The sequence below is a fragment of the Taeniopygia guttata genome, chromosome 5 (genome assembly GCF_048771995.1).
Source record: "Taeniopygia guttata chromosome 5, bTaeGut7.mat, whole genome shotgun sequence".
Classification (NCBI taxonomy): Eukaryota; Metazoa; Chordata; class Aves; order Passeriformes; family Estrildidae; genus Taeniopygia; species Taeniopygia guttata.
In genome coordinates, this window is record NC_133030.1 from 55,215,737 (window position 1) to 55,233,547 (window position 17,811).

At 36.8% G+C, this 17,811-nt stretch overlaps 1 protein-coding gene across 9 annotated transcripts in view; it reads right to left on the reverse strand.

Annotated features, from left to right (window-relative positions):
- The window catches only part of PPP1R13B (protein phosphatase 1 regulatory subunit 13B), an 81,999-nt gene that overhangs the window by 17,006 nt on the left and 47,182 nt on the right, over positions 1–17,811 (reverse strand). For 8 of the 9 annotated variants that reach the window (XM_072930462.1, XM_030275071.4, XM_012574243.5 and 5 more), the window contains exons 5-6: positions 1,234–1,335; positions 33–207 (exon numbers count right to left, since the gene is read on the reverse strand). In XM_072930462.1, coding sequence (XP_072786563.1) covers positions 33–207; positions 1,234–1,335 — 277 coding nt within the window. Of the gene's footprint in view, positions 1–32; positions 208–1,233; positions 1,336–4,515; positions 4,570–17,811 lie in introns of those variants that run through there. The other variant, XM_072930463.1, reaches the window with a different exon arrangement.

Below are 17,811 nucleotides of genomic sequence, written 5' to 3' on the forward strand. Positions count from 1 at the left end.
TGAACAGTAAATAAATTAGGAATTCCACATACACAGATTGCCATTCATCATCTTGCTGTAGTCCACTTGTCCTCTCATGGCACGGATTTTTTTCAGCTTTGTCTCCTGGGTTTCAACACGTTCTTTAAGTTTTTGGAGCTTTTCACTCTCAGAAACAGACTGCTGCTGGCGACGTTCTTGCTGCTTCAGGTAACGCAAACGTTGTTCCTGACAAAAGGAGGTTTTAAACAAGAGAAATATGTTACTCATTTATTTAAAAAAAACCCAACACATTAACTTAGAAAACCTTATCATTTTGATCAGGTTTTCTACTTCCACAAATCAGAAAATGTTTCATTGAAATATGTATCAGCCCTAGAAAAAAGTCTTTAATATCAATTAATAAATCTGTTTTAGAGCAGAGATTCAAGATTCTTTTAGACAAAAAATAACATATTTACACAGATATGCAAATACAGCCCTAGTCTGAACATTCATTCAAATACATCTGTGACGCTTCCTCTGGCATTTGTTTTCTGCCACTATTAGCAGTTTTCTTGCTATTGGCAAAATAAATTTCCAGTGCTGTTAACCAGCTTTCCAAAGACGACAAAGTATGTCCAACAGACCATTTTAAACAAGATGACCTGCTGTACAAAAATGTTCTATATCTAAATAATAGTTCTTCTGCTGGGCCCACAAGGAAAAATACATTTTTTAGTATTATTTCCATCAAGGAAGAACAACAGAATCAGTAGGTTGACTCTTAGGTACTCTAAGCATCAAAGGCTGCTGCATAATACTTCAAACAACATCAACAACAATGTCAAAACCATTAAACCCCCTCCCCACTCTTGCATACTTAGACTCTTCTGTCTCTGAGACTTGGAAATGCAATACATAAATTTTTATGAATTTGGCATATTCTCACCTCACCCCACTATTACTCTGCTGAATGAGCCACTAAAGATGAGCATGGAGTCAAGCCTGTTCTGCCACAGATCATGAAGGGGGCCACACAAGAGAGATAAACAAACCCTAGCAATATTTTTATAATGACACATTACATAGGCTGTTCTAGCAGTATTTATGCCAAAAGATTGTGCACTGCATAGGCTAAGATTATTCTGGTAAAATGATGTATTTCTCAAGCTATTTCTTGAGCTCCACTGAAATGACTTAGTATGTTTTTCTCTATCCACAAAACTTATGCTTGCATATACTGAAAAAAATGGGTCTGTATATAATTATTACCTTAGCAACCAACATTTGCTGTTGATTTTCAATCTGTTGCTGTTGTCGGGCAGCCATATCTTGCAGTTCAGAAAGAGTGAGCTCAACACGTGGATTCCCAACCTGCAGAACAGAAAATGTTCAACAAATGTGTTGTGTATCAGGGCATTCTGACCAGACAACCTAAAATCCCCACTCATCAGAGGAAGGTTAAAGGCTCCTCCCAAGTCCTCAGAGGAAGAGGAATGATGGGCACCTGTGAAAGAGTGAGGAACATCAGAGCAGAAAGGAGGGACACAGACCATGCAGAGGGGCAGAAAAAGTAAAAAGTGGAAAAGTGGATGGAAATGAGAACACTAAGAGACAAAACAAACAAGAAGAGAAAAAGAACCCTTATCCTACATTTAACTACTCTCTGTTCAGATGTTTGGTAGCACTGGCACACAGTCCTGGTAAGGCACACATGGTAACACACAGGCAAGCAGGATTTTAGGCAGCAGGAGAATCTGAAGCTGCTTTCCTTTCCTAATATTTTCAGCATAACTGCCTTGTCAGTTTAAACTGCTGGTTCACATTGTTGACCTAGCACAGGACAAGACCACATGAGAACCCTTAATAAAGGGTCACTAAGATCACATTCAAAGATGGTGAAAATTCTGACATATTGGGCTCATTCAGGGTAAGGATCTGTGAAAAACAGCCTGTACAAGTGAAGAAAAGTAAAGCTGATCCCTTTTGGATAAGCAAGTGACTTCTACTTTGAATGAAATGCAAAGTATTAGCAAGGCTCACCCTTTTTCATTTCAAAACTAACAGAACCTACAAAATTAGGATAGAGACACAAATGATGAAAATTCTTTAAAATTCATACCATATGTGTGACCAAATTTAATATGTTTTAAAACATGAATGTATTGCTTCAATGTATCCATAATTCTATCAACAAATGCAATTTACGTTTTTACACCAAATTACTTCAACCACACTTTTTGTAGGCAATCTCAAATGTATCAAGAAAAATTCCAGAAGCTGACATTTTCTATTCAGAAAACCTTAGAATTGCAGGGTTTAACCACAACTTCAGAATTTCCACAGAAAAAAAATACCAGCCCTTAAAAAATTATGCTGCAAAGTTCCGAATGGCACAACATCTGTTTCGAAGTGTTTACATGTAATTCAGTTCATTTATTGGATCAATGTAAAAGCTGGACTACTCTTACATTTCAGTAAACAATGTAATTTTTCCACTAAATTACATGACTACACTATTAGTAAAACAAACAAAAACTACATCACTTGCTAACCACAATACAGTCAGTACTGCTGAAAAAGAAAAGATAATTAATTATTTTGGATATATTGATAAATAATACTGTTTCAAATGCCTATAAAATGGAATGAGGTTTGAATATTTTACAAACATAGAGAAAAAAAAACCCCAAACCCAAACAACCATCCAGTGTCCAAAAAAGATCACACTTGACCCCACAGGAAAACTGATTTAGCTGCTCTACTTTTCTGGGCCCATCCTACTGATACCCAGCATGTATAGCCTGCAGTACTTGTACTTAACTCTCAGAAACTTCTTTTTGACATCACATTATCTCAAGCACTTTGAATGGCTTTTTTTGTATTTCTACATTAAACTCCTACATAAGTATCAATTCTCTAACCAATGCACAATGCAGAACTGTTTCTTTAAGCTTCATTTAGGAAATTAAAATACTATTTGTTTTAAAGTAACTGAATTATTTTTTTCTACCTGAATTAATATTTTCATGTTGCTGCATATAAATCTTCAAATAAGACAAACACCAATCATTAAAATGAGCCAGATTTGGTTCACTAACTTTTAAAGCTGCTCCATCTTGGAAACATGATATAGACATGTCAGCTAAAATCTTTAGATAAAGTTATTGTCCCTCTTTGAACATTTCCCACTGAGTAAGTTATGAAGTGAAATTATAATGCTTACTGGGAATGAAAAATTAAATTCCTCTTACTAGTCAACATTGATGAAAAATTTTTAGAGTAGAGCAGTAATTAAGAGAGGTGAAGTCCACTCAAGATAATAATTTTCTATTTCAACACAAGGAAAAATTAGAACTTAGTAGTGTGTACTTTTTTTATTAGCATGACTTATGCAGAGAAGAGTCCTTCCCAATATTCTTTCAGGGCAAGTAACTTGTACATACTTGTGGCCACCAAGAGACATTTTATTATTAATTACTGACTGAAAGGCACTAATTGGCTAAGAAAGTAAGGAATCTTCTCCAAGTGCCATTCACAAACCAAAATGTGCTTACTTGAGACAACAAAACAGAAAACCAGATGCTGCTCTCAAAACACATTCAGGCTCTGCTGACTTCAGTTGGCATGTAAAACTGCCAGAGAAACACAAACTTCTACATCTGCTTCTGCTGGGCTCTGCGGGTAATTTGTACAAGGGGCTCAGAATGGCATGATGGCTTCCCTCTGGATCTCTGATTTTAGAAGTTAAAAGGGGAGGGTGTGTGAATTAATAGCATATTCTCAATACACATATGTGTTTTTTCCAGAAATATGCAACGTGTACCAGACTAGGCATAGTTTTCCCAATGTTCCTTTCTTTCTGCTTTCGTTACCAGTTGAAGTTAAAAACATTGACAGCCCATTGTATTTCCAGGAGAAATTTTGAGTATAACACTGTCCAAGAAACAGAGAGATGTTTTATTCCACTAAGTAATCTTGTTAAAAATATATACAGACTCAAAAAGTGGTATCTGCATAGGGATTGTGAGCATTTCAAAGTAAAAAAGGCATTTCATCACATGAAAATGAAATATTTTCTAAATGGATAATGTAACCTGGAAAGAACAATGACAATAAGAAACTGGTTTATAAAAGCAACAGAAATTAACAAAAAAACCCCCAACCCAGTTTAATCCACGAGCTCAGAATTTTTACTGCTCTAAACAGGCATATTTGGAAGTCTCTCTCATAATGCCTGGTATTGTATTATTTTTATCATGTAAAATATAGATTAATTTTTAAATTAATGCAGATATTAGCATCTCCTTGAAGAAGCTATTAACTACTGTAAAATGTTCCATTTAGAAAGTCTAATGTCTAATAACCTTTTATAAATGGCAAAGCACAAGAACATGGGAAACAGTGATAATTAACCATTTAAATATAAACACCCTATGAGAAATCTTTTAATGTTCACCTCACTGAATACCAATATGTATCCCTTTCACTTCAAGAGCTACACTTTACTTAGGGAAAAGACAAATAGACAGCTGAGGAAACACAGCCTTGAACCTGTAACTTCACTCGCAGTTTTCTCCTTTTCATCCACATGGCAAAAGCAGCAGAGTGAGCAGAAGTCCTCTTCAACACCAAATCAATTCTTTTCAGACAGAGCACTGCTGGTTTCAGGTCTCCAAATCAGCACAGCTTCATTTTTGAAGCAGCATGAAAAACACTGAATCCTTCTCTTGTTGAGATCTAGTTAAATTGATTAGTTCAGAGCACTTCAGCACTTTAGTTGAGTCTGCTTGTAATGATCTGTATGCAAACCCCACCACAGAAAAAAAGCCTCTCAGTCCTTCTCCAGAACCTCAGGCCACACCAGGCAAAGAGAGCACTGCGGTTTCAGCTCTTTAATGAGGTTGCTGGTTTCTCAGCTTCTTATGTTTGTGCTGTTCCTAGTAGTTATTAACAATTCCATCCACAAAGACACTCACCTCTCATAACAAACACGAGCCTATCACATTTAAGGTGCAGACCTCCTCCTTTCTCCTGCAGCAAGGGAACCAGACCTCCTACAGAACCCAATTCTGAAGGAGGTACTAAAAAGCCACTACAAATACCTACTCCTCCAGATTCCAGAGATTCATTTGCTACATGGTGATACATCAAAGGAGACAGTTTTGCTGAATTGTAAATTTCTTTTCATTGATTCACAGCAGCATTTACACAGGGATGAACTCCTAAATGAAATGCCATAGAGCAAACACTGCATTATTAAGCACTGAGGAAGAATCATGTATGTCTCACAGAGGCAAGAATAATTTACACCTATATTCACCAATTTCTTAATATTGATGGGGATCTTAAAAAAATTATACTTATGGTATTTAACATGCACTTTAAAAGGGCATGATGAAAGATAGCATTTGTAATGAACTTGAGTTTCAGCTTCTGACGTCACCCTCCTACTACAAGCTAATATTTTACCATTTGATGATTAATATTTTTGAGACAGGTAAGATGAACAGTACAATAGTAATTAAACAGTTTGGGAACCAGTTTACAAGCAGCCCCAAAACAAATCATGCCTTAAGCATTTAATTAAGGAAACAAACCTCCCTAATATTTATTTCTATTACTCTTGTAACTCGGAAAATTTATTTTCTTATTTCTCCTTCCTTTCTATGCTCTTTAATATCACAAACTCCTCAGTCTACATACTTTTGGGCTATTATGAATTGCTTACTCATTGGATGTATTATAGTCAAGGGATGGAAGCAATAAGGGCAGATTCCAATGGTTTTTTGCCTTTACTCCCAACAGAAAACTCTCTTTTAAGAGGAATCTAATTATGTCAATATTAAAATAAAACCCCCATGAGACCAACCTTTTGAACGGATTATTTTTTAAAAGATGATAATTGGGATGTGATCTTATTTTATGCTCTTTTTCTTTGCCTCCACCCTTAACCCATGAAGATATTATTTTTTGATAATTTTCTAAATTTGCACTAGTAAGAACTTTGAAAATAATAATGAAACATACACTGTTAAACATACACTGAAATTCACACTGTTACGATTTCAAAAGAGCTTTAAAGGAAAACCCAAATATTCAAAAGCTTTACAGATCACCATAAGGACCGGAGGTCTCATGTTGTGGTTCAACAACACCCAGACACTCAAGCAGCCTGTAAAGCATAATGTAACCAACTAATTGAAAAAGAAAAGCAGAGTAATACAAGAAGTTACTAATCATTTCCTGCATACTATCTCTTCGGATCTTTTTCTAGGTTTGCAAGAACCACCGTGTCATTAACGTCCCTTATCTATTTCTTCCTTCTTTTTAGCTCACACCCATCTCCCACACAAATCTTCTGAAGTTCCCTTCCCAAAACCTTGCATGAGGAACCACAGGTTCAAGTAACTCAAACTTCCTGAAACTGGCCAAGCTCCACCGTCTCCTGTGCATATTCCTGCACACTCAATCATGTACTGTTGGAATTTGTGGGTATTGGTGATTCCGAGATTGTAGAAAGTCTCTGTCTTTCTGCCCCATTGCCAAAGAAGAAGCCATAATTCGTCTGTGCTGTTTTCAAGGTTGTTTATTTTTGCTTATCTATAACATGTTCTGCTGCCCTGCCGCAGGTCTGTCCTGCAGGGCAGCGTGTGGGGCTCTGCCCCCAGTGGGATGTTACAAACATTATATACCAGAAACTACGTGTACTATATTTACAATAATGTGCCAATATCTATCATCTACATTGAACAGCATGTCCCCAGCCTAAACCAACAGAAAAATGCCAACACCACAGTGAAACATGGAGGGCATGAAGAAGGAGGAAAAGGACAAGACACACCCAATTCCTCTATCTTGTCCCCTCTGAACCCTTAATCTAGAAACTTAAAATTTTACTTTTGCACCCGTGTCACACTTAATTATTACTCTTATCAAACACTCAAAGCTTGTAATTCATCCTGTAAGATTGAAAACTCCTCTCCATGGACAGAGATCACAGACAGTGTCTCTCGGGGCTCTGTACAGGGGGGTTCTTGACCCCTGCCAGGGTCCCAGACCTGCCAGGGCAGCCAGAGGGAAGTCCTAGATTCCTACAATGTACTATGAACTCTCACATATTTTCTAGTCTTCTTCCTGTCATTCACCCCCATCACCTCCACCCTTTCTCCCTCATTTAGTACTTCTCTTCTTGTATTTTGTTCCACCACTCTGCTCCTCTCTTATCACGGTTAGAAATTAATCTGAGGCTAAACCACCAACTGCTAAGGTCAATGTCACTTAAAATGTGAACGATCAGCACACAGAGTTTAAAAAGTCTGTGCCTTAGCTTCTACTGCAGAGCCCAGAAGAGCTGGTTCTGGCTTTGGCCATCAAAATGGTGACCCAGAAAGTTTTTGCTTGTGTTGCACTACTTTCAAACCAATATTGTCGTTCTGTCAGTATTCAACCAATTTATTAAAAAGTCAGTACAGAGCAGCTGTACTGAGCTGAGATAAAGCTGAGATAAAGCAGCAGATACCCCAATTGCAGCCCAGCTCCACTGTTTATTCTTTACATAGGCTGCCACTCTAAAACTGTTATACAGATAAAGATTTTGGTCGAATGACCTTTATAGCAAAAACAAAAAACAAACAAAAAGCAACCAACCAACCAACCAAAACCAACAAAACCAAAAAGGAAAAAAAACACAAAACCAAAAAACCCAACAAAACCAAACCAAAAGGGCAATCCTTCTCTGAAGTCCTCCGTACCTTCCTTCTTGTGATAGTAAAGGTAACCATATCCTCAAGGAGAAAAAATGTGAAAGAAACACTCTTTACCCATATGGGGACAACACTACCATATCAAAGACTGAGGGGGTGGGGACACACACCCATCACCAAACCAAAACCACATTATTATTAGAGGCAGAAACTGCAAGGGAGAAAAATTCCAGGAAGCAACAACTTTGAGCTTGTGAAAGAATTTACATCCCCCTTGTGGGCTTCATTAGGAGACATACAATTTTGCCACACAAAAAGGAAATGTCTTCATCACCCTATCAGGAGAGCACATCAGAGGTGAGAAAGATGCTGCAAGCAGCTCCTGAGAAGGCTTAAAATGACTACATGGAAATGCACAGTAAATACTTAGGTTTTACTGCACATAGTGAACGACTCAGCTTTCCATAATCCACAGCAGTTTTAAGTTGCTCGTCCTTCCTAGGGCACAGGAGGGGAATACAAAACTTATCTCCAGATGAGGGATTTACCTTTACAGAACTGTTAAATCCCAGAAATCTAGAGAGCTACATGACAAAGAGAACTGGCAGATCTGGAACTAGGCATACGAGCATGCGGGCAGGTGTATTACATAAATGAGCATTTTCCCAGAGCGAAGCAGAATGACAACTATTAAATGAAAAGGGGTAGGTTGGAGTGCTCTCCAGCCACTGAATTCCAGACAGGGATCAGTGCTCTTACAATTCTCAGCCTCTCCAAACCAGGGAGCTGCCACCCCTGTGGGCCATCCCTCCATTTCCTCCCCTGTGTGGCATTTACAGCAAAGGAATAACAACTCCAAACTGCCAGAGCAGGAAAGAAAGGAACAGCTTCCTTTGCCTGCTGGATCTACCAAAACACTTCCTAATTATCCAATGCTAACTTGGACATGAGCAGCAGAAGCCCAGGCAAGTTCCATCTTTGCCTTGAGCTGCATTCAAAATAACAAAGTTTGGGGGATGCTCTAAAAAGCCCACTTGGCAACAAAGCTTTAAGGGTTGCTGGTGAGAATATCCAACACACACCTTGGGTACCCTGTCCTTGGCACAACAGTAGAGATGAGGGAAATGGAAGATATTGAGTTTATTAAGTCACTCCTGCATCAGATAGGTCTTATATGAAAGCATGTGGCCTTCTTTTGCTCTCTGAGGTCTATAGGAGGAGATGGATCATCTGCTGAAGATTAGTGATTCAGACCTCCATAAATTTCTGAAATATACTGACCCTATATATCATAAAATTCAAGGTTTTTCATATATTTGTGACCATATTTTCCATAAAACCTGATCGTAGTGACATACACAGCAAACAACTTGAAAATCCTTTGTCTAAACTCATGTGTAATGCTATAAAAAGACAAAAGGAAGTATCTGTTTATATTTAAACTAAAATAGAGGTTTTGCTGATCTTGACATGGATGATGTTATTTCCAGTTTAGTGGCTTTATCCACAGCTCAGCCTTGCATTTTTTTTAATTGGGTCAGAAACATGCCGATAGCAGAAATCCATTTTAAAGAATCCAATGACAATAGCACGTGCCTTTTTTTAGCTTAATGGAAATGAACAAGCTAATTAAACCCAGAAAAGATATCCAGAATATTGGGAATTAAAGAAAATCTACCTAGTGTGTACTCTCTATTATAATAAAATAATACTGCAATTAACATCACAAACAGAATTGGGTCATTTTACCACAAAATCTATTATAAAATATTATTGCATCATGCAAATAAATACTCTGACAGTGTCTTACAATAAAGTTGCTTCAACTGTATCACATTTTGCTGAAAAATGTCACATTATCTATAGCTGATAAGAATCTTAACCTCTCTCAATCTACACTGTCTTGTTAGTAATTCCTCCAATCTGCTGATGCTTGTGAGTCACTCCATAATAAAGTGTTTGAAGTCTACTCAGTATAATCTACAGACTCCAGATTTCCTGTTTTCCCATATTACTTTCTTAGTGAGGCTGCTATTTTAAGCAGAACAGCTATGAAAAGACAGAACTTAACAAAAATGAAAACAATGTTAGAATAGATTTTCAAAATTATAAATGGATTTAAGCATATATTGAACATCTGCTACATCTGAAATAGACTGCTTATAAATTACTTCTAGGAAAGTAGCATCTGAAACTTGTTTATTTAAAGCACTACTTTCTTCCTTGTCCTTGCAGCCACTTTTAAACAGCCACAGAAATCTTAAGCATGTTTACATTAATTTTAATCTTGGCTAAAATACCCAGTAACTGATTTTGAATTAAACATCAACCTCATACTCCTAAAAAAAAAAGCATCTTAAAAGAGATTCTGCATTCTTGTTGAAATATCAGTTGTATACAAAATCTCAGACCTTTTTACAACACCAATCCTTTTACTCATAGTGATTTTGAGTCATAGGCAAGTTACAATACACATTGAAAATACACTGTCAGATCCTTTAGGAATGGTCTTGGAACTATATTTTTCTGGGTCTTTTCTAAAAGCAACAGCTTATTCTGATAGGACTGCTAAGGATACTTAAGATGCAGTTATCGTTAGTCTGAATAATCTGTTTAGCACAATTCTGTGTTTATTCTGCCCTTGTTTTAATACAAAGTTTTTCTATGATGTAATACTGTTCATTTTAGAATAGTATAATGAAACATTTCTAAACAAAAGCACTGAAAATAAATATCCTGTAACTGAAAGATGTGTTGTGACCTTAGCATACAACTTGTACTTCCCATAAAACCGAACTGTCAAAAGCAAAAGTTGACCATGACATTTTGAAGTAATGAGCTTTTGGTAAATTCTTAAAACGTAGGAAAGATAGCAAATGCATGCAAGAAAAATCTGATAAATTTCAATTCAGAGATAAAGTGTTACAAAACCCGAGCTGGTCTGCATTCTGGCCATGTGACAACTAAACACACAATCATTTAAATTGAAGTGTGAAAGCTACACAGCACTTAAATAACATGCCCAAAGTGCAAAACAAACAAATTTAAAAAAGTAATTCATTACCTGTTCACTATTTTCCCATCTAATTGCGAGAGAGCACATCTTTATTTCGCAGCACCGCCCGTCAGCTGTAAACATTTCCGATGCTTCAACACGCTTCAGCTCCATCTTTCTGCTATTTTCTGTCTACACTACTGGTTTAACAGTTTGTTGTGGGCAAGCCAAAACAACAACCCTGCACATCTTATGAGTTCCTGCATGGCTGTTTGGCTCAGTGCAATCAATAGTAGTTAGGATGCCTTTTAATCTTATTCCATATGGGATGCAGGTTTCCCCAAACTCTTTATCGATATGAAAAGCTGTCTCTCTGCATTCAGCAGCAATCAGCTAACGGAAAAGGCTAGTGGATTTTGCCAGCAGTAAAAGACCTAATCACGGCAAGATCAAGCCAGATGTCAACTATAATCAGCTTGATTCATTGCACTTTTCATATTCAATGGAAAATGTTGAGCAATATGCAGTTCTTTCACAGTTATCAGGTTAAACTGAAAGTGTAAGACTATAGACAATTTGCTTTAAAAACACAAGGATTATTTGTTCCTTTGTATTTTTGTATTATTATCAATGCTGGGCCAAAATTGAATACCAAAGAAACCATAAAAATCATTGATTTTTGTGTGCAATTTTACTGTTTAAAGTGACAGCAAACCATACCATCTGAAACTTAACAAAGAGTTTCTTTATTAACAGAGACTGCCTAAGATAAAGGGCAAACAGCAGAGTCAGAATAGATACCACTATCTTATGCAAATAAACTTTCCAGTGTTTGCTATTTGCTTTTCCCTACATAATTCAGCTTTTTCTTAAATCTTCTATGCAATAAGATGAACATATGAGCCAGAAATAAAGCTAAAGCATGCGTGCAATAGCCTAAATCAAGAATCAGCAAGCCAGAGAAGACTGGAACAAGCCAAAACCTAGACCTAAGGATTTTAAAATATTAAAAATCACAGAAAATACTAAACCCCGTTAACAATTTTTATGTATCTACAGATCAGGATACCGTAGAAGATAAAACCCCAAAATATTAAAAGCAGTAATTTACCTTGTCAAACTCAGGAATACAAATTCACCCTCTCTTCCTTCTTTCAAGAAAGTAATTCAAGCATGATTCACTGCACTTATACAAGAGATCCAGTCAAATGGGTCTCCATAAGAACACTGAAGAACTCTATGTCCAAGCACAATACAGTGACTATTCCAGCTGAATAAAGAACAGGCTTATTTTTAGCAAGCAAGCAAAGGTATGAGCTGAAGAATACGATCATCCACTGGGAATATGAGAAGAAGAACAAGTTTAACTCCCTGGCTCCTAAATTAGCCAGAGGGACTTTCATTTTTCTCGGCTTTGATCCGAGGAAGACTGCAGGGGGAACAAACTTAGTAACCCATTAGATCTGGAGGCAGCTGCAGAAACAACAGAGAAATAGAAAGGTTCACTCGCCCGGGGAAAACATGCAGGTGGGAAACAGGTATGCCTGGTGTCCAGAGGCAAGATGGACAGGAAACTAAATGAGCAAGTCAGTGAACATGGGAAGGTGTGTCAGAGAAAGGAGGCCACAGCAGCACTGCACGAGAAACACCACAGAGACCATGGAAAAGATGAGAGAAAACATTGATCTGCAAATGTCACAGCTACATAAAAGACAGAACTCTAAATGTGGACTGAAAATGTACACCTGGCCTTGCATGGACCAGTAGAGTCTCCTGCTCTGAACTGAAAGCTGTTCAGAGGCAGAGCAGCAGTCCAAACTCTCAAACTTTCACATTTAAGCTCTCAGAGACATGTACTGAAATTCATAACCAATCTCCTATAAAGATCTACAGAAATAAAGGAAAGGACAAGTCCCAAATTCCTTAAAATAACTCAATAATAAAATATTTGGTTTAACTAAAAATGATACTAATGTGACTGCAAAAGGATACAGCTGTGAAAAAAAGGCATTGAAATGTACAGTGCAGGTGTAAGGGCTGCACAGCAACACTTCAGAAAATTAACTAGTCTTTAAGTAACATTTACTTTGAGTTTATGTGTGAAATGTTATACATCAGCTGAAACACTCATTCTAAATTGTTCTAACTTTATATAAGAGCCAAGCAGCTCGGGATCTGTATGTGCAGTGACAACTGGAAGCAATTCTTCACATGTTTCATTTATTTAGAAATCCAGGGAAAAGAGTGAATTGTATTGCTCCATGTCCACAACACAAAGATAGGAAAATAAGTAGAGATTAAACAGACTTCTCCTCCTCCCGCTTCCCTGGATATCTGCAGTGAAGTACTGCTGTAAAACTGCAAAGCCATGAGTGAGGAAAAGCAAAGCTAGACCTGTAAAAACAGGAACTAGAGTAGAGATTCAGTAAGAGGTGCAGTTTAGGTATTTTCTCCTCTGCAAAATAGGAACACATCTGTTGGTTGTTCTCAACTAGAAAATCACATACTCAATTCCTGTAACTTGTTGAACAGAACTCTCTTTGATTCCCAGAGAAACAGCAGAACTACAAATCTGTACACTGCAAGTAAGTGTGTATAAATGTCTGTATGATAAAAGTCTGTATACTGTGACTCTCATATCCACAGCCATCTAGATCTGGTATCTGGAGTGACAGAGATTAAAAATTACCTAACTACATGGAGAAAACATGGAGGAAAACAGTCTGTTCACGAGGTTCAAAGTGGGTTCCAAGAATGCTCCCTGGTCCCAACTAGTCAAATAATACTTAGACTCCTTAAACCAAACTAAGTCAGATGTTAAAAGTGAGCATTAGTCATAAACTAATCCTAACATAATTAAAATTGTAACAGGGAAATAATCACAGAGTAAGCAATGAAACCTATGAAATTATTCTCATAAAATATAAACATATAGTAACTTTGTCCATTAGGGACTGCAACATATTTGAGATTGCACAGGACAAGTCAAAACACTGTTTTTATGACATTCCAAATCCAAGAAAGATGTGATTCTGTCTAAAAGGTTTATAAAAGGCCTCAGAGGGAGTTATGAGGTCAAGAACACTTGAATTCCCTACAGATTCACAGAAATTCTTTCTATGGGATCACACAATTATTAGTCTTCTAGAGATGCTCCCCTATATAACTATCCTTTACTGAGATGTGAAAAGACTCAGATTTCTAGTCTGGCAAGAATTAAAAGCTATTTGTGTGCATTAAAATTAGCTTTAGACTTTAATTTTTTTTCTGCTTCCTAATTTATTTTTTCCTTTAAATCCTTTAGTTGGATTAGTTTTTCTATTTTTTTTTTTTTTAAGAGCAACATACTGCCAGCTGTCTGGAAAATGCTTCAGACAGAATTCAGTCTGTGGAGAATCCAAACTCTAGTAACTCTGACCTAGGAACTGAACTAGGAATTTGAGGCTGCAAAAGGTTGCTGCAGGGGCAGCAAGGCTTCCCTCTCTAACAGGTAAACAATTTTCAGAATCTGTAAAAGGGAACATCTCTGACAGTAGGAGTAGCAGACAAGTTTTTTTTCTCTTTAACAAAAGCAACAGAAAAATTTGAAGCAGAAACCTGGGAAACTTGAATCTGATTTAATTACCCTTTCATTAGAAGGACATAAGGTTCCAGGAAGCTTGCATGAATATTTCTTCAGAAAAAATAATTTTCTGCAAACTGTTAGAATTGTTTGTGTCTAAATTGTTTAAAATCCTCTTTTAATTGAATTATTTGCTTTGACTTTACTATGAGACCCCTGAATCCAAATTTCAAGAACATTGTTTTCTGTTCATTTTAAACAAATTTGTATAAAACCTGTCTTATGTGAATGGCAGCCCCTTCCAAGCTCACTGTTAAATGTTATAAACAGAGTGCTTAATACTTACAAGCTTATATTAAATTGAATTTGCAGCTCAGCTTTGAAGAACAACTTCTATCCAGACTAAGCTCTTTATCCTTCAATTGTTCAAATGAGAAACTTCAAGCAGGTACATATAATGTATTTCTCATCTGAGTTTGTAACTTCTGTTTAAAATGGGGCTTGTTTGCTTTTTTCTTCACAATTAGATTTGTTATATCTTCACCTGACAGGTTATGGAAACTTTTATTATTTTGTATGTGCAAGAATACTTGTAAATGGCCCTCTATAGCAAAATGTACATTAGATGTTTAATGCCCTTTTATCTGGTCACACTCATATGGATGAAATGGTTAAAACTAATTAACAATATATAATTCTATTCAGGGATTTTGGCCCCATTTGTAAATCTATCTAATCTCTAAGCATAGAATGGGACAAGTCACACCACAGGCACTCAAAAGCAGTCTAGCTTTCCCGCTGTCATGATGGAGTGGAATACAGACTGCATCAGAGGGTATCCATGCTCCATCAGCAACCATGTATTCTCTGAAATTATATCAGTGCTACAAAAAACTGCCTTGTGTATACATGTAGGCAGAAGTTTTAACACAGCTGTTAAATGGAATTTTCCTAAGAATTCCCTCAGTGTAAGAGTCTCCTGGTACTAAAACAGCTGGACTGTTGTTATTTTTGCTAAAAGCCTGATTGAGACACTTAACAGAAATAGTAAGCAGGAGTTCTGTTACCCAATCAGCAGAAAACTTAACAGTCAACTTAATCTACTGGTAACAGCTTCAATACTAAGAAAATTTGCAGGAGTGTCTCTCTGGTTTGGGGTGATGGTCAAGTTTTCTTCCTCCACACAAATTTCCTCTATACTAATGTTAACACAAATTCTGTAGTGAGATAAAATGAGGTTCCACTTTGTATTTCTTGGCAAAGGCTTCAGTCAACATCCATAAGAAAAAGGTTTATTGATATAATTCTCTCTGAATCAGGGGAGAAATTTGAGAAACAGCAAAAATAAGTTTAAAAAATTGGCAGCAGAGACCACAAACTGAGATTTATTCTCCCCAAGTAAATTATTACATATAAAATAGTTTATATTTAAAATATATTATTATTTATCTATAAGCAACTACAACAAATGTGTATTTCTTCATATACAGACTGTTTTCATTACACTGATCTACTTTTTATTCAGTCCAATACATTTGACTTCTGGCACGTTCCTGTACAACATCCTTTTTTCCCCTCCCTGTGCTACCTCTGTTTTCTCATTTGCAAGAAATTTCTGGGTTATCTGATTACCTTTTCATCTGGACAACTCTCATCATCCAGTCAGTGCTCTTTCTGGAAGAGCAGCATCTGATCCACATCTCCTGTTGAGGGCTGGCAGCTTAACCAGGATGGGCTCCCCAGTCCCTCTCCTGTCTGCCACTGACCCCCAGTGGTTTCACCTATATTTGCTCTGCCTCACTGTTCACAGACTGCTGCTGCTACTACGGAATGATGCTTGGATCATGCTAGGATATCTGAAAGCAAACAAGACTCAGCATTTGGATGACCACTGTTTCATGGCCACCAATCACAGAATCAAAGAATGATTTAGGTAGAAAGGAGCCTGTGGAAGTCATCTGGTTCAATAAGCTCTGATTGGAGCAATTCAGACTGCTCAGGACTTTATTCAGCTAGATCAAAATTCCACAGACTCTGTACAGTCTGTTCCAATGTCTGTTACTCTCAATGATAAAACATTTTTCCTTTATTTATTTAGAATTCCCCTTGTCACAACTTGTGTTCAGATCCAATTGGCTCAGTTACACAAGCTAAAGAAAGGAAGCAGAGGAAGAGGCAGCTGTTCTCAGAGAGGAGAATCCCTCCTGAGACATTGTCCAATATCCCTGGCAAAAGGAAATGTTTAGTTATGTAAGTCTGGTCTTCACTCATCTGTACCTCTATGTAGTTGCAGAAAGAGATCAGGTCCCAACTACAGCATAATTCCACTTCTAAGAAAGAAAGTTGTAAACAAAAAGAAAACCCCAAAAGGTCACCTCTGGAATAAAAGCACCTGTCAGTTCACAACACCGCACTGACTTTTTCCTTTAGACTTTGTTTTGCAGAATGAAAAGTTCCCAGAGGAATACTTACAGGTAAGTATTCTTTTACAACAAATGTTTCACTGCTGGAAGGGACCTAGCCTATTCTATTTTTAACTTGAAAAATAATCTAATGAAATTTAAGCATTTACATAATGTGATTTTAAGCTAACCATTATTTAAGTAATTGCTTATCAAGCACATATAATTTCAAAGAACAACAAAAAAATCTTACTGCATATGACAAAATACCAATCAATAGAATCATCTAAATTTAACTGGATAGGTTGCCCATAATTTTTTCCAAGACTATTGGTTCAATCAATAAAACTAACATTCATCTTAATGTTTACTATGCATAATCACACTTGCAGCTCTACCCAATATTAAGCAAAAAATCAACTATTTCATCCTTAAAGTAGGTACACATAATAAAAACATACCTGAATGCAGAGTATTTTGTAAAATCTGAGCTGTCTTCAATGTTCCATTGGTTTGTGTTGATTTTAGGGCTAGTCTAACATTCAGCATGCCAGAAACAATGAATAAGCCTAATGCATTACGTAAGTGTAAGCTGATTAAATCCTTGATCCTGAAGCCACCTCTTTTTCCCCCTCCCCCTCTGATTTAAAACTTAGCACAATTGAAAATCTTAGTTTCAAACACTTCCAAAACCTAATTTGTACTATTTTTAGCATAAAACCCACTACAATTTTACATTACTATAACGCCCTCGGGTTTTAGTCTTTCTTCTACTTTCATAAACCTGATATTTAATACATTCTATTTCCTAAACCTGGTAAAAGTCCTTTTTAAAGTGATCAGTTCCCCAACAAATTTTAATGTTGTGGCCAACTTTTGGGATTTTAAAAGAAAAAAAAAAAAAGTGTCCTGAATGGAATGAAGATAGAAGTTATTCAAGTTATCAAGTCTGAGCTTTATCCATAGAACTCACAGCAAATGCAATTCAATACAGAGCCATGCTATCATAAAGCTTAGCCCTGCCAAGAAGTGAGACTGTAAGGCATTCTGCACATGCCAGTCCTAATTTCCAAATATACCATATCTCAAATGTAGTGTCTGAGCTACAACCCCCATGGAGGAGTAGATCAGAGGAGGTCACGAAAGAGTTATGTCCCCCAGCACTTTACAGCACCATGATCTCAC